The sequence below is a fragment of the Capra hircus genome, chromosome 4, assembly GCF_001704415.2.
Source record: "Capra hircus breed San Clemente chromosome 4, ASM170441v1, whole genome shotgun sequence".
Lineage (NCBI taxonomy): Eukaryota > Metazoa > Chordata > Mammalia > Artiodactyla > Bovidae > Capra > Capra hircus.
Genome location: NC_030811.1, coordinates 77325259 through 77348650, shown reverse-complemented (window position 1 = coordinate 77348650; position 23392 = coordinate 77325259). Strand labels below are relative to the sequence as shown.

Genomic DNA, 23392 nt, shown 5'->3' with positions numbered 1-23392 from the left:
CCTGACTCATCTCTGTACCTTCCCCTTTGGCTGCATCATCATGCACCTTTTGCTTAGAGTCACTCCTGGAGGGAGGCAATATTATGCCCATCTGAGAGATGGAAGATGCTAAAGTTTCAGGCTGAATAATTTGTGCAGGGTCACACAGCTAATCAAGCAGCAGAGCTGGATTTTGAATCCAGGACTCACTGACCCCAGAGTCTGTGTGGCAGCAGCTCCCCTGCCCCAGCTCTTGTGAGCAAGTACTTAGATACTGCAGTCATCTTGGCAGGTTTCTGGCAATCACTTTTCTGCCTCAACAGGAATTCAATTCAGTTCAGTCACTCAGTCGTGTCCAACTCTTTGCGACCCCATGGACTGCAGTACTCCAGACCTCCTTGTCCATCACCAACTCCCGGAGTTTACTCAAACTCATGTCCATTAAGTCGGTGACACCATCCAACCATCTCATCCTCTCTCATCCCATTCTCCTCCCACCTTCAATCTTACCCAGCATCAGGGTCTTTTCCAATGAGTCAGTTATTCATATCAGGTGGCCAAAGTATTGAAATTTCAGCTTCAACATCAGTCCTTCCAATGAACTCTCAGGACTGATCTCCTTTAGAATGGACTGGTTGGATCTCCTTGCAGTCCAAGGGACTCTCAAACATCTTCTCCAACACCACAGTTCAAAAGCATCAGTTCTTCAGTGCTCAGCTTTCTTTATAGTCCAACTCTCACAACCATACATGATTACTGGAAAAAACCATAGCCTTAACTAGACAGACCCTTGTTGGCAAAGTAATGTCTCTGCTTTTGAATATGCTATCTAGGTTGGTCATAACTTTCCTTCCAAGGAGTAAGCGTCTTTTAATTTCATGGCTGTCGCCACCATCTGCAGTGATTTGGGAGCCCAAAAAAATAAAGTCTGTCACTGTTTCTACTGTTTCCCCATCTATTTGCCATGAAGCAATGGGACCAGATGCCATGATCTTAGTTTTCTGAATGTTGAGCTTTAAGCCAACTTTTTCACTCTCCTCTTTCACTTTCATCAACAGGCTCTTTAGTTCTTCACAACAGGAATTATCTTATTCATATTAACAGGAAACTGGTGGTTAAGATTTGGTTTCTCTTACCTCCTTTTGTTTCTTATGAATATAGACCTAAGATGAGAGGACTGTGTGTGCACATCATGTGTGCACTTTTCAGTGTGAAATCATACATTGAGAAAGAGAAGGTCTGTAGGTAAAGGATGCATTTTTAGAGACATGTTCCAGCCTGTTCACCTCCAGGAATGTGATTTAGAGCAAGTCATTCAGTCTCTTGTGTGTCAGTCTCATCACCTTTAAAATGGGGATAATTAGAATTCTAGACTATTGTCATGAGACTTAACAGAGAAAATTTATATATGGTGCCTGGCACAGAAAGTGAAAGTGAAAGTCATTCAGTCATGTCCATCTCTTACAACCTCATGGACTGTAGCCCGCCAGGCTCCTCTGTCCATGGGATTTTCCAGACAAGAGTACTGTAGTGGGTTGCCATTTCCTTCTCCAAAGGATCTTCCTGACTCAGGGATCGAACCTGGGTCTCTCACATTGCAGGCAGGCTCTTTACCATCTGAGCTACCAGGGAAGTCTCTTAAGTACTAATTGTTCATTCCTTTTCTAAGCCCTCTCCTCTTCATACTCTCATACCATAACCCTAGTTTTTTTGTACAAAGAACCAAAATCAGTGTACATGCCAAACTTCTGGTGAGGCATATGCAGAAAAAATAGTTACATGAGTATTACTAGGGGGGGTTGTGGTTCCCACCCTTTCTATGGATAAAGCACTTTAAATTTTATACAAATATGGATTATACTCTAAGGATACTATAAGGAATTCTTAAAGTCTAAGCCCTTAGTTTAGCTGATCCATACTTGCTTAAAGATACTCTGTATTTGATATCTGGAAGTTTATTATCTCACTAGGAAGACTGTAAATACTCTCCTTTTGATTGATCTCTCAGCATCAGTCATCCTAAAGGTATTCTACAACTTAATGTTGTTAACATAAATTCCACACATATACATCGTTAGGGATCTTTCTCCCCATATTCGAGCCCTTTAATACAGGTCTGCCAATTTCTAAAATGTGTAGACTTTAGTTGCTATAAGAGTAAGACAGTCAGTGAATTGCCCTTATACTTATCTTGTTGAATTTTACAAAGCTTAGATTACCCTTTTTTCTTCAGCACCATTTGGTATAAATTTCATTTGTTGGCCACATATTTAAGTGCGCCAAACTCAAATCAACACAGTAGACGAGAAAGTGCATATTCTAGCTCCTTTAGCTGAATCATGCATAATTTAAATACAATACCATATGAAAGAGCTATTGAGAACTCTCTTGTCACAGAAGCATGCATTGTGCACAAGCTGCCCCAGCAGAGGCCTGGTGGGGTTTCAACTATAATCATGTAAGGTACCTCGTACTCAGCCGCATTCTGTAGAGCTATCCATTTGTTCTCTTAAATGACTTTGCCCCCATTATTATTCTAATTTGAAATTTTATTTTTCAGCCACATAAATAGAAGAACACAGTTTGAAAACCCTGTCCTGGAAGCAAAAAGGAAGCTACAGCAGCATAACATGCCCCACACAGAACTTGGAACAAAGCCCTTGCAGGCCCCAGGTTTCCGAGGTTAGTACCTGTCAACACTCATTGTTTCAAAGGGAAAGACTGTCTCTCAAATTGCCTGCTCTTCCAAATATGCCTTTAGCTCCAACCCTTTCATATAATTGATTTGCTTTCCCCAGACCCCTCAGTTAGCTTTAGCTGGGTGTTTGCTCTGGCCCTAAAAGCATGTACTTAGCAATCAGGAGTGAAGTTAACACTGGGGCAGCACTGCACAGGAATTTATAGCAGGTTGCCAGGTGGAGACGAGTGGGTGTGACGGTGGTACCGTAAAGGGCAGAGATTCATAGAGACTCATAAGTTTGCCCTCAAATGACCAAGCACGAGAATGAGGCTTGTTCTCCTTTGTGACAGTAGACAGCTCCTCATCGACAGTACCTAGGCCCAAACCCGCCCGCCCCCTCGCCGCCCGGGAGCGGTCCCGCAGCGTGAGTGACCTATCTTACTACAGGAGCCACCTCCCCGGGAGGCCCTGGCGCATCGGTATGTCCTGGGCCGCTTGCTGCACCTGAATTCACCCTGGAGCCGCGTGCGGGGATGAGATGCTGCACACACTTTTCACATCCTAGTGAGCGCTTACACGTGAAAGCACGAGGGAGGCACGGGTAGTTGGGAGGCCTAGTTATGCCTGCGGATGAATTCACACGCTTTCACCGCAGGATCATCAAGATGAATGTAAAAGTCTCACACTGAACTTCTCTCCAAATTGTCAACTTTATTTTCATAAAGGAAACATAGGTGGCATTTATATTTTAAAGAAGCCCTCTTTTTTAAAGATATGTGTGACATGTAAACAATGTAAAGGCTTCTCTGGTGGCTCAGGGGTAAAGAACCCCTCTGCCAATGCCAGAGATAGGGTTCAATCCCTGGGTGGTGAAGATGACCTGGAGAAGGAAATGGCAACCCAGTGCTGTATTCTTGCCTGGGAAATCCCCTGAACAAAGTAGCCTGGCTGGCTACCATCAATGGGGTTACAAAGGAGTCAGACACGGTTTAAGGATTAAGCCGCAACAAAACAATGTAAAATCCCAGTATATGGCCCTCATTACTTTATAGTTTATCCATTACATATCACCCAAAATGGAGCAATAACAGAATACTTAAACTTAGTCACCAGGTACAGTCTGGTTCTTATAAATATTTAATCATATCACTCAAAGTGGAACAACTAAAAATAAATATATATAAATATACTTGACTGCATAGCATTTAAAGCATAGCTATTAATAGCATGACTATTATTTTTAAAGCATTTGAAATATGTAGGTTAGGAAGATCCCTTGGAGAAGGGAAAGGCTACCCACTCCAGTATTCTGGCCTGGAGAATGCCATGGACTGTATAGTCCATGGAGTCGCAAAGAGTCAGACATGACTGAGTGACTTTCACTCACTCATACTTATTAAAGATCATAGCTGGAAAACAAATTACTAGTTAAACCTATATGAGTGGATTCAAGTTCTTTTCAGATTATTTGGGTATATAATTTAAATGTGTCAACATATTGCTACAAACTGTGTTACTTTTACATTCATGATTATATTTAGAGACACTGACTTGCCACTTGCTCACATTTTAGAGTATACTAATTGCTATCAGATCAGTAAGAAACAGATTTATCTGGTTATCTTCATAGTATCTCATAAGCAAAAGCTAACTCAGTCCCACCTCTAGGCATTCTTTCTAATCAATTTAGACATTTGAGGAGGTGCTAACATTCTAGTGCTCCTACTTTTTGTTAGACAAAATAGTCCATTCTGGTTTTCTAGTCCTCTCCCTTCAAGGTTTTGGGCAGGCCCAGCCTCTTGCACAAGCCTCCTACCTGGACCCTTTCAGAACAAGAGGAATGGATCCACATGTGTCTGGATGACATCAGGCTTTGTCTTTGTCTGTTCAGCCCTTTTTAAGCATAAGAAAGTGAAGTTAGTGAGTAGATGCACTGACTTAACAAACTCTGTCTAAACCCAGAAGCTCTGTCACGTTTTCTTGGATTCTTGGGCCAGTTCTGTGTTTGTGGCAAGTGCTTAGAGGTTTGCTCTCACAGTCACACCTGCTTGCATTTGCCGTAATTAACCCGACAGTTGCACTTGGGGTTACTGTTCAGTGGCTGACTTTCGCCCTCTGAGAACGTGCCTTAACCGCCATGCTTTTTCTTTTTTAACTTTTACTGACCAGTAGAAAAGCCACTCTTTACCCGGGATGCCTCCCAATTGAAGGGAACGTTTCTCAGCACTACACTCAAAAAGAGCAACATGGGGTTTGGATTTACCATCATTGGCGGAGACGAGCCTGACGAGTTTCTGCAGGTGAAAAGCGTGATTCCCGATGGGCCTGCAGCACAAGACGGGAAAATGGAAACAGGTGAGTCCTTTAACACTTTAGAAAATTGTTTTGCAATGTCTTTTCTAAGACAAATGTGAGAAGCTTCTTTTTGTGTTTTTAATTTGAAGGTCAGAGGTCATTTCACTGAAGGGAAACCACAAATCATGTCTCCCCTGAATTTAATGACATCAAATTGAAGTAGTTTGGAACTCTAAATACCATTTTTGTTTCATTTTTCTGACTGCCCCTCTATTTGCTGGATTCAGCGAACCCTGGAGATTGACACTTTTCTAATTTATTTCTGGAGTCCCTTCTTAGAAATTTGATTAACATTTCATATTTTTCTAGCTTATGAAAAGCTATTGATGTTTTAAAAATCTGTGTTAATCTTATAGTATTCTCAGGCTAAATTGCCCAGGTTAGTTATTTAAATATGCTTGCTTATCTCATAGGAAAAAAAAATTAATGTTATTCATCTTTATATATTCCCATATAGTATTTTAATACATAAGATTTTTTCTCATCTTTATGAATTAATTTTAATATGCATGTACTTGGATGTCTATCAAATTATTATTTAAATTCATTTAACATGGAAATGCAGAGTCTGATTGTTAAGGGCAAGGAAATATGAAAGATGCACAGAGGTAAAAAAAATCGCAATGAACTTTTGATTTTGCAGTCTGATTTTTAAATTCTCCTACTTGGTCCATGACCTGGAATTAGTCCCATAATTTATGAATACTACTTTCCTTATCTGGAAAATAGAGAAGAAATCAAGTTTGATCTTGTATATTTAAAATATTAATTCAAGAATTTTGGAGTATTGTTTTTGAAATGTCTTCAGTTCAGTCCTGTCGCTCAGTCGTGTCCAACTCTTTGTGACCGCATGAACCACAGCATGCCAGGCCTCCCTGTCCATCACCAACTCCTGGAGTTCACCCAAACTTATGTGCATTGAATCGGTGATGCCATCCAATCATCTCATCCTCTGTCGTCCCCTTCTCCACCTGCCCTCAATCTTTCCCAGCATCAGGGTCTTTTCAAATGTCTTAGAAAATTACAAAATGCAGTAACTATATTTTACCATTTCACACTTTACTCACTATTGATATAATTTATGGTATTTACTTACTGAAGTCCATGGATCTTAGTAGATAAAGAATTACTTTTGAGGAAAAGTTATACCATTTGTATTCCCTATATATTTATTGATTGCAATTCTGTGGATTTTAAAGTGGTTTGTATATGAAGAGACAACATAAAATTGAGGTCTTCATCTGATATTTTTAATTTCAAAGATGACTGTTTAGTAAATGGTTCCTATGGAAATAATATCTTTTCAGGGTCACCTCATGAGTATATTTGTCACTGCCACTCACTAATGAGAAAGATGTTTAATAGATGTTACATTTTCATAAATTTGAGTAGTTTCAAAACTCATCACATTTTTCAAATGCTATTATTGTAAAAATCATGTGTATATACTTTTCTAAGAGTAAGTTAGAGAATGTCCAACTCTGCTGCTCATCTGGTGAGATTTTACTAAATAGTCAACACCTTCACGTTGCCCCCAAATCATAGAGAAACATCAAAAGACTCAGTTAAAAAACAGTCTGTCATTTTCAACTAGAATATGAGGAAACTATGGAGTTAATAACCATCTAGTAGAGGGAAAGTGATCCCCAAAGCTTCTGAACTTCAGTGAAATATTTAACAAACTCATTTCTCTTTTTTTGATCAATATTTTTATTGAAGTATAGTTGATTTACAATATTGTGTTAATTTCTGCTATAAAATGATTGAGTTATACATCATTTTTTATATTCTTTTCCATTATGGTTTATCATAGGATATTAAATACATTTTTCTGTGCTATATAGCAGGACCTTATTGTTTATCCATCCTATATATAAAAGCTTCCATCTGCTAACCCCAACCTCACTCTCCACCCCTCCTTCAGCCGCTTCTCCCTGGGCAACCACTGCATCTGTTCTATATGTCCCTGATTCTGTTTCCATTTCATAGATAAGTTCATTTGTGTCATGTTTCAGATTCCACAAATAAGTGATATCAGGTGGTATTGGTCTTTCTGACTTACTTCACTTAGATGAAACCTCTAGTTGGATGCACGTTGCTACGAATGGCATTATTTTGTTCTTTTTATGGCTTAGTAGTGTTCCATTGGATATAAGTACCACATCTTCTTTATCCATTCGTGTGCTGATGGACGTGTAGACTGTTTCCATATCTTGGCTATTGTGAGCAGTGTTACTGTGAACATAGGGGTTTGTGTATCTTTTGAATTATAGTTTTGTTTGCTTATATGCCCAGGAGTAGGGTTGTTGGATCATATGGGAATTCTATATTCAGCTTTCTGAGGAAACTGTGTACTGTTTTCCAGTGGCTGCACCAACTTACATGCCTACCAACAGTGTAGGAGAGTTCCCTTGTCTCCACATCCTCTCCAGCATTTATTATTTGTAGACTTTAATGATGGCCATTCTGACCCATATGAGGTGGTACCCCGTTATAGTTTTGATTTGCATTTCTCTAATGATTAGCAATGTTGAGCATCTGTTCTTGTGCCCATTGGCCATCTTCTTATTTTGGAGAAATGTCTACTTAGGTAGACATCTACTTAGGTCTTCTGCCCATTTTTCACTGGGTTGTTTCATTGTTGCTGTTACTGAGCTGTATGAGATGCTTATATATTTTGGAAAAAAGCCCATGTCTGTCATATAGTTTTCTGATACTTTCTCCCATTCCTTAGGATTTCTTTTTGTTTTGTTCTTGTTTTATTTCACCCTTTTGCTATATAAAGGCTTTTAAGTTTGATTAGGCTCATTTGTTTATTTTGTTTTTATTTCTATTTCCTTTGGAGACTGACCTAAGAAAACAGTGGTACAATTTATGTCAGAGAATGTTTGCCTATGTGCTCTTCTAGGAGTTTAATGCCGTCATGTTTTATATATGTCTTATGGCACCGCACTCCAGTACTCTTGCATTTCTTTTCATTATAAAGGACCCAGTTACTTTTTTCTCTCATCCAATCCACTATTCCATGTTTCAGAAATAGAAAAAAATTCTTTCAGTGTAAACTTAAAAAACAAAGGGAATTCCCTGGCAGTCCAGTGATTAGTGCTCTGCTCTTTTATTGCAGGTAGCACAGGTTCAATCCCTGGTCGAGGAAATAAGATCCCACATGCCACAAAGCAAAAATAAATAAATGAAAACACAAAATTAAAAGACTTGCACAATAGCGCTTTTTCTCTTTTCATTTATTTTCCTCATTTGCCATGTTCCTATAGTCTAAGTTAGCCTACTCAACAACAAAGTCAAAGATTTTATTTAGAATTTAGCTGATTTTCTTTTTTTAGGATAATCACTGAACAGGTCCTAATAAGAAGAGAAGAACCTAGGATTTCATTCTATTCACTGTATCCTATTTATTCTTCTGTTTATTCATTCAACAAACACTTGTTAAGCTCTGGCTTTTCACAGTCATCTCTGTCCACCAGGACTACAAAGATGGATATGACAATAGCCAGGCTCTTGAGGAGTTTGCATCTAGGAGGAGTTTTACGTAAATAAACAAGTAATTGTAACACAGTATGAATAGGATGAGTCTGTAATAACATGGTGTTGGCACTAAGTCAGGAGAGTCAGGGGAGGACACAACTGAATTTTTTTAAGTGTGTTTCTAACTAAATAATTTTATTAGTATTTTTAGGGGTGGTAATTTCTCTCATCAGAAAATAATATTGATATCTACTGCTTATTAGTCAAAAATATTGTGTTCATTTTTAATTATAATATTTTAAAATTCCATAAGTTACAGTAGAGGGAATGGCTGTTCAGTTGAACAAATAGTGACTATCCATATGTGACAGGCATTCTGATAATTATTTGGGATGTAAAAATGAGGATATAAATGTTTCTACCCTTAAGTTTATAGTATAGACATAATGAGTGATTTGTTAGTGAATATCGATAACAGTGCAAATAAAAATATGTACAAAGTTCAGAAAGAGTACAAAGGTAGGTAGGTTTGATTCGTTGCAAAGGGCTTAGGGATCGCCACACAGAAAATGATGTCTGAGAGAGTTTTGAATGTTGAATAGACATTTGTTAGGTGAACAATTAAAGAGAGCCATAGGAAGAAGAAAATAACAATATGCAAAAGCACAGTAGTGAAGCATACCTAGGAAAAGATTTATATGCCATCTCAGTGTAGGTTAATATTTCACCTTCAGTGGTATCAGGTATGAGAAGTATTGAGTAAAAAAAAATCATAATTATTGATTATGAATTATGAATTGATGAATTAATGGTAATGATGAATTATTTAGGCTTGTAGCAAACATTAGAGAATAGTGTATGGTCATATATCCTCAAGCAAAAGCATATAAATGCATGAATACCTATATATAAAAGTTTTCTCATGTAAGTTTTAATAGATTAGGTGTCAAGATTCACTCTATGATTGATGTTTTCTTTACTTGTATATTCCTAGAACCTAAAACGGTGCCAGGCAAATAACAGGCACTTAGTAAATACTTAGTGGCTGGTTGGGTGGGTGGACGGATGGATGGATGGGTACACTTCAGAAATTTAAAGGTGAAATTTGAATTTTCTGAATTCCTCTTTTCCAATATAGCCTCAGTTCAGTTCAGTTCAGTCGCTCAATTGTGTCCGACTCTTTGCGACCCCATGAATCGCAGCACGCCAGGCCTCCCTGTCCATCACCAACTCCCGAGTTCACTCAGACTCACATCCATCGAGTCAGTGATGCCATCCAGCCATCTCATCCTCGGTCGTCCCCTTGTCCTCCTGCCCCCAATCCCTCCCAGCATCAGGGTCTTTTCCAATGAGTCAACTCTTCGCATGAGGTGGCCAAAATACTGGCATTTCAGCTTTAGCATCATTCCTTCCAAAGAAATCCCAGGGCTGATCTCCTTCAGAATGGACTGGTTGGATCTCCTTGCAGTCCAAGGGACTCTCAAGAGAGTCTTCTCCAACACCACAGTTCAAAAGCATCAATTCTTCGGCGCTCTGCCTTCGGCTAACTGGACTAATTTTTGTGAGTTTTTGTTTGTTTATTCACTAAGTCATGTCCAAACTCTTTTTGCAATCCCATGGACTGTAGCCCACCCGGCTCCTCTGCCCATGGAATTTTCCAGGCAAGAATACTTGAGTGGGTTGCCATTTCTACCTCTAGGGGATCTTCTCAACCCAGTCATCTCCTGCATTGGCAGGCATATTCTTTACCACCAAACCACCAAGGAATCCCAATAGTTTACCATTAAAGCAAAAACAAATAACTTTTCCAGTTTCTGGATAAAATTTAAAACACATGTACATATTAGGGACAAAATTAATGTCTTTTTTGTAATGATTTCATCTATAAATGAACCTAAAGAATCAACAAAAATAATAGACACCACAGATATACAAAATAAATCATTAGTATTTTTAAAGTGAGCAATTTCATTTGACATTGAAACAAGCGTGAAAATATTTTGATTAACTTTTCTAGCTCTGGATTCAGAGAAGGCAATGGCACCCCACTCCAGTACTCTTGCCTGGCAATTCCCATGGACGGAGGAGCCTGGTAGGCTGCAGTCCATGGAGTCGCTAGGAGTTGGACACGACTGAGCAACTTCACTTTCACTTTGCACTTTCATGCATTGGAAAAGGACATGGCAACCCACTCCAGTATTCTTGCCTGGAGAATCCCAGGGACAGGGGAGCCTGGTGGGCTGCTGACTCTGGGGTCACACTGAGTCGGACATGACTGAAGCGACTTAGCAGCAGCAGCAGCAGCAGCTCTAGATTATCTCTAGTTTTGGCAAAGAGATGTTAATAGTCTGTTTGGACACAAAGAAAAATCTATTCTACTAACGTTGACTTATGGTCCTGCACTACAGAAACAAGGGTAGAGTGGGAATTCTTTCTTTCTCAGTCAGCACTGATTCTAGGAAGCAATGGAGACAGGATAAAGAAGGATACTATGTCCCTGGCTGCTTTTTAGCAACTAATTGAGCCAATCCCTAATGGTCCTATAATTTTACAGAAGACATTTCCTTAGGAGAAATTACTATAGTGCCTAGAAACCATCCCACTTCTGATTATTAAGGATTCAACATACCCCAGCAATCATGTGTAGACACCAGAGATCCTGAGAACATTCTTGAAATTACTTTGAAACTCAAGATTGGTGTAGCAAGGCTTATGTAGAAACTGCAGAGTCTAAAAGAGATGTATCTAACATCCTCCCATTAAAAAGCTTCCCTCATTACATGATGCTTTGTGTTTTTCCCCGGCTAAGTTTTGAATCAAGGCTTATGGTTTTCAACAAATATAGGAGGAAAGAAAGTTGACCTATCCATGAAGAGCTTCTATAAATGGGTTGAATTATGAGATCCTCACAGCCCATTAGTGTCCCCTCCCACCATCTTTTCATAATTACGCATTTAGTTAGTAAAATAGCAAGAAACTGTCCAGGAGACCAACATTCTGACATTGTCTGGCTCCTGGCATTTCTCCATTTGAGCAGATTGAAGTTATTGCTTTTACTGGTTGCTACCTCTTTATTGGCTTTTCTAGAAGGGGCATAAGATTAACTTTGTCCAAATCACTTGGGGAGCATTTTAAAGATGCAGCTTCCTGTGCCCCAAGACCTGCTGATTCCAAGTTTCTGGAGGTAGTGTTGGGAATGTATATTTATGTAATTTTAAAACTTGTAAAAGCAATACACGCACATGATAAAAAAATTGAAATATTTATAATGCATGAAAACCTCTTGTGTCCTGCCCCTGTTATCTCAATTCAACAGCTCTAGAAATAACCTCTATGTACTTTCTTTTAGAAAGAGATGAAGCTTTAACTCCTGTATCCCCCACCTGCTCTCCTCCAGTTTCCCAACTGAGTTTTACAAATACTTTCGGTAATATCTGTACAAGTTTTGCGTTATCATGGCTCTGTTAACTTGTTTGCTGACCCTAGTGGTGGTATATCATTAATACATTTTTTTCCCTGTAAACAGCTTTGTAGAGTTTTACTTTGTCTTTCTTTCTTTATTCTTTTTTTTTTTTTTTTTGGCAATATCTTTCTTAAAATGATGCTTTTCCCCTCTGACTTCCCTGGTGGCTCAGAGGTAAAGAATCCACATGCAATGCAGGAGACATGAGTTCTATCCCTGGGTTGGGAAGATCCCCTGAAGAAGGAAATGGCAACACACTCCAGTATTCTTGCCTGGAGAATCCCATGGACAGAGGAGCTTGACAGACTACAGTCCATGGGGTCCAAGAGTTGGACATGACTTAGCAACTAAAGTACCCCTTTTTCCCTCAAAGCACAAACATATTAGGTTGTTAGAGGGTCCTCGTTTTTCTAGGCATCATTTGTCCTCATGCTCCTCTCTGGGCTGGCTTCTTTCTATTATGTCTCTCCCAAGTAGAGTTCAGTCTTCCCTGGTAGCTCAGATGGCAAAGAATCCACCTGCAATGCAGGAGACCTGTGTTTGATCCCTGGGTTGGGACAATCCCCTGAAGTAGGAAATGACAACCCACTCCAATATTCCTGCCTGGAGAATTCCATGGACAGAGGAGCCTGGCAGGCTACAATCCATGGGGTCACAAAGAGTCGGAAGCAACTTTCACCTCAGTTCACTTCAAGCAGAGTCCACTGTTATCTGTATCCATATCGTCTTTTGTCATGGATACTCATTTTATGCCCGCATAGTGCTCATATGTCTTGCAATCTTTGATTGTCTATATTTAAAAGTTAAATACTGAACAGGTTGCTTGAGAGTTCTGCATCTGTGACAAGGTTTGAAGACTGGCCACATTTTACCTGAGGCTCTTAGGCAGGAGTGGAATAGAAAGTCCATTAAATAGGCTCCTTTTTTTTTAGGAGACACCCTCATCTCTGACTTGAGGTAGGTGGTAAGAGCTTTCCATGCAGGTGTTGCGGGGCAGATCGTCTATATACTGAATTGTCCAAAAAGATTGTTCAGGTTTTTCTGCAACATCATGTGGAAAAGTCCCAAACTAACTTTTTGGCCAGCCCAACACTTGTATCTGATGTTTCCTAATCCCAAGCCTTTCTGCGATCCTACAAAGCAACTGAGAGTCCTTGTCCATGTTTCTCGTTGCTCCAAAAGCATACTAGAACAGAAATCAGCACATTCTTTCTATAAAGGGTCAAGTAGGAAATATTTCAGAGAAGGCAATGGCGACCCACTCCAGTACTCTTGCCTGGAAAATCCCTTGAACGGAGGAGCCTGGTAGGCTGCAGTCCATGAGGTTGCAAAGAGTCGGACACGACTGAGCGACTTCCCTTTCACTTTTCACTTTCATGCATTGGAGAAGGAAATGGCAACCCACTCCAGTGTTCTTGCCTGGAGAATCCCAGGGATGGGGGAGCCTGGTGGGCTGCCATCTACGGGGTCACACAGAGTCAGACACGACTGAAGCGACTTAGCAGCAGCAACAGCAGCAGTAAATATTTTAGACTTTGTGGACCAGGTGGTCTCTGTCACAGCTGTTGATCTCAGTCATCGTGAAATGAACATGGCTGTGCTCCAATAAAACTGTATTTACAAATACAGGCAGCAGCAGGCTTTGCTTCGTGGGCCATAGTTTGCCAGCCACAGCTCTAGAATATACCTTCCAAAGCCATAATACATCAGTTATCATGTCTTTATCCACATTCCATATTCTAAAATTCTCTTGAGCTGTCTTGTTTTAAAGGCCCCTCTCTGTCACAATGGTTCCTCTTCTGTTCTCTTCATTGCTGTAGGTTTATTCATTTTAAAGTCACTGTTAATATATACTTTATTGAAGTAGAGTTGACTTACAGTGTTTCAGGTGCACAGCAGGGTGATTCATTGATACATACACACATATATTATTTTTGAGATCATTTTCCATTATAGGTTATTACAAGATCTTGACTATAGTTCCCTGTGCTGTACGGTAAACCTTTGTTGGTTTTTGCATATCTTTTTTTTTTAAGGTTTTTAAGTCTTTGTTAAAGGGGATCACTGCATATGTTCAGGCCATCCTCTTGAACTACAAGTCTTTGAATCTGCGTTATTATACCTGCTGAAGTCTGAGAACCACCACAAGTATTGGTAGCAGGAAGTCTCCTTTCTCACTTACTGTACAGCTCAGTAAACATTCTCCATCCCAGCCTGACCCTCTCTCTAACAAGCCTATGCTCAGAATTGCTTTGAAAGAGTGTTTATGATTATTCCTGGGGACTAACTTTTGGGATAGAATTGGTGGCTAGTAGAACAAAGCAGATTAATCTTTGTCTTTCATGTCAGATTAGGGCATCAAACTATGAGCAATTTCTCATTCTTTGAGGTTTTAACATTCTGAGGTACTCTATCTCAGGATTGCATTCTCTGAAATCTCAGTTACCCTTTTGCTTCCTAGGGAACAGCAAAGATTAACTAGGGCCATGAGTGCTCTGTGGACGGATGACTGCCAGACTCTCAACGTGACAGCTATTACACCTTTAGGGGCCTCCTTCGGTGCTCAGACGGTAAAGCGTCTGTCTGCAATGCAGGAGACCCGGATTCGATCCCTGGTTTGGGAAGATCCCCTGGAGAAGGAAATGGCAGCCCACTCCAGTACTCTCACCTAGAAAATCCCATGGACGGAGGAGCCTGGTAGGCTCCAGTCCATGGAGTCACAAAGAGTTGGACACAACTGAGCGACTTCACTTTCACTTTCAGTAACAAATCTCCTCTTCATGGTTATCCAGTGGTTTTCCATCCCACCTGACCACACTGTTCTTTGGCCTTCCATAACCATTATTAGCTTCTTAGCAGTTTGATATGGAGAAGGCAATGGCACCCCACTCCAGTACACTTGCCTGGAAAATCCCATGGACAGAGGAGCCTGGTAGGCTGCAGTCCATGAGGTCGCTAAGAGTCAGACATGACTGAGAGACTTCACTTTCATTTTTCACTTTCATGCACTGGAGAAGGAAATGGCAACCCACTCCAGTGTTGTACCTGGAGAATCGCAGGGACAGGGAAGCCTGATGGGCTGCCGTCAGTGGGGTCGCACAGAGTCGGACACGACTGAAGCAACTTAGCAGCAGGAGCAGCAGCAGTTTGATAAAATCCTAGAGTTGTTCATTAAACGTCATCTCCTGGGAAAAATCTATATGAATGAGAAAGCTTAAGAGTCAGTTCAGAAGTGTTTTATGTGTCTCGTTTTCCTACCTCATAATCAACTTATGCCTAGGGCAGACTTCCTTTTGAACTTTGAGCAAACACTTGTTGGTTTTTCCCATGATGCCTCTCTTATTGACTTGCTGCCTTATAAAAACATTCTAGTGAATCAGCCAGTTCTTCATTACCACCCACCTCCACAGACAAGTGTTCATATTTAGGTGATGTGAACCACATAGATGGTCCTGTCAATTGCCAGAAGCAAATTAACACAATATTTTCTGTTATTTGAAGTATCTGTTTAGTTTTCTAGTGCCACATCACAAACCATATACAAACTCAGTGCTTTAGAAGCACAATCAAACATTTGCTCATGATTAAACTGGCTTAGAACTCAACATTCAAAAAACTAAGATCATGGCATCCAGTCCCATCACTTCATGGCAAATTGATGGGGAAACAATAGAAACAGTGACAGATTTTATATTCTTGGGCTCCAAAAATCACTGCAAATGGTGACTGCAGCCATCAAAATAAAAGAAGCTTGCTTCTCCCTTGGAAGAATATCTATGACAAACCTAGACAGTGTATTAAAAAATAGAGACATCCCTTTGCCAACAAAGATCCGTATAGTCAAAACTATGGTTTTTCCAGTAGTCATGTATGGATGTGAAAATTGGAGTATAAAGAAAGCTGAGCAGCGAAGAATTGATGCTTTTGAACTGTGGTGTTGGAGAAGACTCTTGAGAGTCACTTGGACTGCAAGGAGATCCAACCAGTCCATCCTAAAGGAAATCAGTCCTGAATATTCATTGGAAGGACTGATGCTAAAGCTGAAACTCCAACACTTTGGCCTCTTGATGTGAAGAACTGACTCATTTGAAAAGACTCTGATGCTGGGAAAGATTGAAGGCAGGAGGAGAAGGCAACAACAGAGGATGAGATGGTTGGATGGCATCACCGACTTAATGGACATGAGTTTGAGTAAACTCCGGGAGTTGGTGATGGACAGGGAGGCCTGGCATGTTTTGGTCCATGGAGTGCGTGCAGACACAACTGAATGACTGGACTGAACTGAACTGATTCATTGGAAGGATGGATGCTGAAGCTGAAGTTCCAATACTTTGGCCACCTGATGCGAAGAGCTGACTCATTGGAAAAGACCCTAATGCTGGGAAAGATTGAAGGCAGGAGAAGAAGGCAACAGAGAATGAGATGGCTGGATGGTATCCCTGACTCAGTGGACATCAGTTTGAGCAAACTGCAGGAGGTAGTAAAGGACAGGGAAGCCTGGCTTGCTGCAGTCCATGGAGTCACACAGAGTCAGACATGACTGAGAAACTGAACAATAACAAATACTTTCTTGCCTGGAATGGACTGTAGTTCTCATCTGCTCGTCTCACACTGGGACGCCTGTGCAACCACCATCACCAGGAGCTCCCCTGGGGCTGGGACGTGTGCGGTGGCTTCATTCACTGTTGATGCCTCTGCTGGGATGGATGCGACTCCTCGGGTTGGCATAGAATCTCTCTTTCCACATGGTCTTGACTAGTGGGGTGGCTGAATGGTTTATATGGTGGCTTAGGGCTCCAAGACACCAAAAGAGAAAGCTGTCAAGCCTTTCAAGGCCTAGCCTGGAACTGGCACAATGTTATAAAATCCAAGTCACACATCAGCCCAGATAAAAAGGGAAGGAAACTAGGCCCCACATTTTGATGAGAGAAGTGGCAGGAAAAAAAAACATTCCCCTTTTCATCTACTGCAGTTTCCTTCCTATGGCTTCTTTGTTTCAGAATTCCTTGAGTTATTCAAGTTCCCTGAGAAAATTATCTTTGACTTTCATGGGCACTTCTGGGAGGTGTTGATAATGGTTTTGCCTTCCAGTTCTCTACTGTGCTATGAATAAATAATAATGAGTTATAATGTCACATCCAGAGATTATGAGCAGCAAAATCACCAGGCCTCTAGCTCTGTCTTTCTAATAAAAATAAAGGAGGTGGTCTCAGCAATTTATTTTGAAAGATCTTCAAAATCAGATCCAAGTTAGATAAGTTTCTAAATGACCCCTTGATATTAACATCATTTTTGCCCTTTTTAGACATTTATGAGCTTTAGATGCTTCCAAAGAATCTCATATGCAATATTAAAAAAAAAAGAAAACTAAATGAGTTATTGAAGCATGGTGTGATTTTGAGAATTGGTGCAATAAATTTTTTCAAGTGTTTTGGTTTGTAGCCAAGATCAAGTATTTTATCAACTATGACATCTGTATCATCTGTGTATCAATATAAAAGAAGAATAGTGGATAGAAAGTGTGTAGTATGGCACCAACTCGACTCTTTGCAACCCCATGGACTGTAGCCTACCAGGCTCCTCCATCCATGGGATTTTCCAGGCAAGAATACTGGAGTGGGTTGCCATTTCCTTCTGCAGGAGATCTTCCCAACCCAGGGACTGAACCCGGGTCTCCTGCATTATAGGCAGATGCTTTACCGTCTGAGCCACCAGGGAAGAGTCAATAAAACCTAGAAAATGAAATTGAATTTCTAGCCAACTGACCAATACCAGTATCTCCAGCAGAGAAGAAAAAAACTGTGCTTGTTTTTTCCATCACAATGTGTTTACTTTTGGTTCTTTCTAAGCACACCTGAGTTTCATAACCTCACTTCATTTTGTTGAAATCCTAATATTTCTACTGCTAGTGATATATCCTTCAGATCAATAGCAGCTTTCTATCCACTATTCTTCTTTTATATTGATACGCAGATGATACAGATGTCATAGTTGATAAAATACTTGATCTTGGCTACAAACCAAACCACTTGAAAAAATTTATTGCACCAATTCTCAAAATCACACCATGCTTCAATAACTCATTTACTTTGTTTTTTTTTTAAAGGAATTTGTAACCCAAATAAATGCCATTGCAGTGTTTCGTTTGTTTTTAAACACACTTCTATCTTTTCTCTCATTGTGAATGCCTATACAGTGCTCTTTATACTGTCTTCATGTAAAATCACAGTTTAGATAAAAACTCACTTGAGAAGAGATAACCACTGTACAAGTCCTATCCTAGTTCTCATCTGTGCCCCAGTATTAAGAACTTGACTCCCATTTTAACAAAGGTGTAGCAAAGTTTGCTACTCTTTTTTTCTAGCTTCAGTACTGAGATCCATTTGGATATCATACAGTAATTATAATATTCATGACCATATTTATGACCATTGTGTCTGCTAACATCATGGCAGTCGATGCAGCTAAGTGTGCTTTGTCACATATTATTTGTTAGCTATTCTTCACCAAAACTCTACATGAATTTGCAGTACAGGTTCACTGGCCCACTAGGAGCTCAAGGAGAAAGTGGGAGGAGCCTCTACTTGGCCTGACAGCAGAGCTCAGGATAGTGCTAGATATCCTTATACCAGGGATGTTGTTTAGAGTACCCTTATTGGATACAAAATTGGCATTTTAAAAGTTGGAACGTTTGTTATTTATGTTTAACAAAACTGGACTGGAGATTATAGGGTTAACATTTTTTACACCTGCTCTGTGGAGAAAGTTGTTGGTTGTCAGTATATTTATTAGTGAAAGGTGTTCAGCCTAAGTTAGATGCATTTGAAATAAAGGTATTATCTAAATGCAATTAAGAAGTTTTATCTTTTTAGATCTGAGACCAAGATAGCCAATACTCTTGCATATAAGTGAACTAAAAGTATCCAGATAGATAACAGAGATTTACCAGATTCTGGAATCTGGATGGCAGATGTGTTCTTATAGACAATGTCAATTCTTCCAGTTCCTGCTGCTCTCTCTCCCTTCGCTAATTGAACTGTGCCTTTGGTTCATCAGGAAACAATCTGCTTTTATAAAAGATGCTTATTTTTATCTTACCCATCCAGCAGATGAATTGTAATCTCTTGCTATTTACTACCCTTAACCCTACCCACTATAAGCTCTCTGAGGTCAGGAACTGTGTCTGATTTGATCATTAACCAACCCCCAGGCTTGTTTCACTACGAGATACATAGCAAATATTCAACTTGACGAAACAGTGCAATGAGTCTATGCAGCACTGATGTGCTTACATGAACTGCTGTGTAGGCATGTGATTTGCTGTTGTATCATAGATTCCTCTGTGATTATTTATGTTTCTTTTAGATAGTTATCTAAAGCTTTTCTTTTATAGTTTAACCAAACATTTCATTAGATGAATTATCTACATTTAAAGTACTTATAATAGGACACAACATATGGAATTGCTCAAAATAGTAGTCATTACTAATATACTTTTAGAACTATTTTCTATAAAATTGAAAGAAGCCTTAGCACTCTAGGCATAATAGATATATGAAAAGATCTGTGAACAGCTTAGACTGTTCCCTCTTTGTACCCAGAAACTAAAATGATTCTGCCTGAATACATGACAAAACAACTCTTGCTTCTTTAAATAGTTTTTGATTTAAAGAAAATAACCAAAATTTTCAGAATTGCAGTACCATGTTGACAACCTTTATTCTGTTGATAGACTAGCAGCTGAAATACTATAGTCAACCTCTTATGTGTGCACATACCACTGAAAATTATGCTGTGTACCTTTGGGGTATGCCATAGGATCCCTGGTGGCTCAGTAGTAAAGAATCTGCCTGCCAATGCAGGAGACGCAGGTATGATCTCTGTGTCAGGAAGATCCCCTGGAGAAGGAAATGGCAACCTGCTTCAGTGTTCTTGCCTGGGAAATCCCATGGACAGAGGAGCCTGGTGGGCTATAGTCCATGGGCTCCTAAAAGAGTCAGACATGACTTAGCAACCAAACAACAGCAATGAGGATTCTAACGCATCTGCTAGACATATTTTAGGAGAGTCAATAACCTAATCTTCATTTGTTTAATGATGGTTTCTCATTTTTTATTTATTATAACCCCTTCAAAAATAAAAGCATGTCAATCTTGAATCACAGCAAATAAAAAGAAAAGCCTAGGAAGGGTAAGGCAGTTGGAAAATGTATGAGGCAAGATGTAAATATTTCTGTTAAGAGAATAATACACCTGAATTAAATAGGGTGATGGTATATGTTCCTACAGATTGTCACATGGACTTGTAAGTGTTCAATGAAGAGTTTGATTGTAGATACACACACATGTATATCATCATCTACAGATATATGTGCAATGAAAGTGAGAAAAAGAAGCAATAAATATGTCTTTCATTGTTTCATCAGCTTATATCTGAGTTCATCATTATAAATCTCTTAGCATTCTAAGCCAGAAGACTTTACTGAAGTCAATAGGAGATAAATTACCATGCAGACCTTTGTTTATAAGTGTATTTCTTCTGGTTTTTGCAAGCTGCCAGTGAAATTAGAGATGAAGTGTGCTGGAGTCTGCAAATATCAAAACTGCTACAGCTGCAGAGACATTGTTCCTGTACCCAGTGTAATTAGTGAGGCTCTCACATGCTCCAGCTGAGGATTTGCATGAACTGACAAGAGCACACACAGTAAATCTTGTGTCATCATCTAATTCACTACTTTGCTTGAAATATCCAACTCTGTAAGGTGAATTTTGCATTTCTTAAGGGTGAAAACCATTGTCAGAAGGAAAACATTTCACCACATATATGAGATATTGACAAAAGAAGTGGGAACTTTGTTTTGTGAAACCAAGATTAATAACCTGGAAATGTTTCTCTCCATATAAACACCTTTGTATATTTCTCCTCTTTGTTTTGAAGTGTTAGGTCCTGAAACTTTCACTTCTTTTGCTTCTTACTTTCTTTTTTTCCTATTTTTTTCACCTGAAAAAAAGAACACTGGATATATTTTCTTCCATTTTCTTAGAATGAAAATTTTTTCCATGGAAAAAACTGACTTAGATTGTTCCATTTCTGAATTTATTAAGAAGCACTTAATATTCTTTTTAAATTAATTTTTTTTATTTTGTATTGAAGTATAGTTGATTTACAATATTTTGTTAACCAGGTATACAGCAAAGTGATTCAGTTATACATATATCCATTCTTTTTCTGATACTTTTCCCATATAGGTTATTACAGAATATTGGAAAGAGTTCCCTGTGCTATGCAGTAGGTTCTTGTTGATTATCTATCTTATATAAAGCAGTGTGTATATGTAAATATACTTTTACCATAATGACAAGCAAGCAATCAGTATATTGCAGCACTGGCATTTTCTCAGAGGAGTTTCTCATGGGTTTGTATGAAATTGTAATGCTGGATTAGCACGTAAAGGCTTTAAAGTGTTACAGTAATGAGCTTAAAGTGGGTCTGTGGGGGTGTGTTTGTGTGGCATGGTATGGTGTGTGTGTGCGCGTGCATGTGTATAGGTAGGGGGAGGGACTTAGATGCAGCAAGAACCAAGAGCCTGGGTTACAGGCATCCAGCCTGCACACAGGGAACATTCCTGGAAAACAAGGTCCTAGGACTTTCTGGTCATTGACATTTGCCCACAGGCTACATCAGTGGTGACAGGTGTAATCTCAGAATTTACAAAGTAAAACCTCATGTATAAATTAAGAGATAGGGGATTGTTTTCCATGTTTTTCATCAAAGCTGAGTCCTTGAGAATTTTTTTTAACAAAATGCAAAGGTCATTTTTCCTTTGGGAAAAAAAAAAAAAAAAAAAAAAACCCTACCTGCCATTTCCTAGAGAAAAGGTGACATTTTTCTATGAAAAGGAGACATTTTGCCCAGAGGCAAGTGCAGGCAGTTTCTGGGATTGCCTGACAGTGAGTTTACATAAGAGCAGGGCAAGATGCTATGCCTCTGGCAGAAATGACATTTTCCTCCCTGTTCAGTGTTGCAAATTCTAAAAAATACAAGTCTGATTTTTTTGTGGTAATTCTCCCGGTCTCTTATTGATGTGTGCAGCAGCATTACTAATTAATGTTATGAACACACAGTGTGCTGAGACAAGCAGGGGTTGTACAAAGATGGCAGGCTGGCAACTGAGCCCTGAGACTGAAGTCCGGGGATTTCCACTGGGCTTCTATCACTGATTTCTATCACTGACACATCTTGTTCTGTTTCACAGTCCCCCTAGCACCTCATTGCACAGCAACAGTATTCCTCTCTATTAATAATTATTCAAAATAGGTATATGCACCTGCTCATTCATTTATTCAGTGAGCTTTATAATGGGATGTTGAGGGATACTCTTTATTAAGTTGGTGCTGGGGCCTATAAGCCTCCCTTGGGGCTGCTATGGAATGACCTCTCCATAATCAACCACTCCACTCTCACTCTAGTCTGTATAAAGAGAAGCTGGAGAGGGGAAAGGAGAGCCTCCAGAATAGTTGTCTTTATGTGAGAGTCAGTGTTTGTGTGTAGAAGTAATCCCGTGATCTCCACAAGAGAGGGGTGTTTCCTGTCCCCGTCTCAATCCAAGTTAAGGGGATGCCCTAAGGGCATCATTCGTTGAAACTAGAGTTGCTTGAAAGAAGGAGAGTTGATGGTTTGATCCCAAATCAGACATCTGCTTGGGGTCAGTGGACTTGCTTCCTTTGCCAGTCAGAAGAAGAAAGAAGTGAATCGGGAGCTGGCAGGATAGAGAGAGAAAACACAGGGAAACCACTGCAGCCTAGTATCCACATGGCAAGAGTGTGCAGGTTTTCTATGGCTGAAGTGATCGTGAGGAAGAGACGCTGACCGAACCCAGCTAACTTTCACATACCACTCAAGAGAGCTGCTACCAGTCAAGGAAACGTGGTGTCAATAGGCTAGGCAGTGCAGGCTGGGCACCATGGGGATGAAAGAGGTCAGTTCAGTTCAGTTCAGTTCAGTCACTCAGTCGTGTCTGACTCTTTGCGACCCCATGAATCGCAGCACGCCAGGCCTCCCTGTCCATCACCAACTCCCGGAGTTCACTCAGACTCACGTCCATCGAGTCAGTGATGCCATCCAGCCATCTCATCCTGGGTCGTCCCCTTCTCCTCCTGCCCCCAATCCTTCCCAGCATCAGAGTCTTTTCCTATCAGTCAACTGTTCGCATGAGGTGGCCAAAGTATTGGAGTTTCAGCTTTAGCATCATTCCTTCCAAAGAAATCCCAGGACTGATCTCCTTCAGAATGGACTGGTTGGATCTCCTTGCAGTCCAAGGGACTCTCAAGAGTCTTCTCCAACACCACAGTTCAAAAGCATCAATTCTTCGGCACTCAGCCTTCTTCACAGTCCAACTCTCACATCCATACATGACCACAGGAAAAACCATA

General features: G+C 40.0%; 1 protein-coding gene across 2 annotated transcripts in view; it reads left to right on the top strand.

Annotated features, from left to right (window-relative positions):
• The window catches only part of MAGI2 (membrane associated guanylate kinase, WW and PDZ domain containing 2), a 1495474-nt gene that overhangs the window by 1150090 nt on the left and 321992 nt on the right, over nucleotides 1-23392 (top strand). For both annotated transcript variants that reach the window (XM_018047275.1, XM_018047276.1), the window contains exons 8-9: nucleotides 2540-2661; nucleotides 4832-5014. In XM_018047275.1, coding sequence (XP_017902764.1) covers nucleotides 2540-2661; nucleotides 4832-5014 — 305 coding nt within the window. The remainder of the gene's footprint in view (nucleotides 1-2539; nucleotides 2662-4831; nucleotides 5015-23392) is intronic.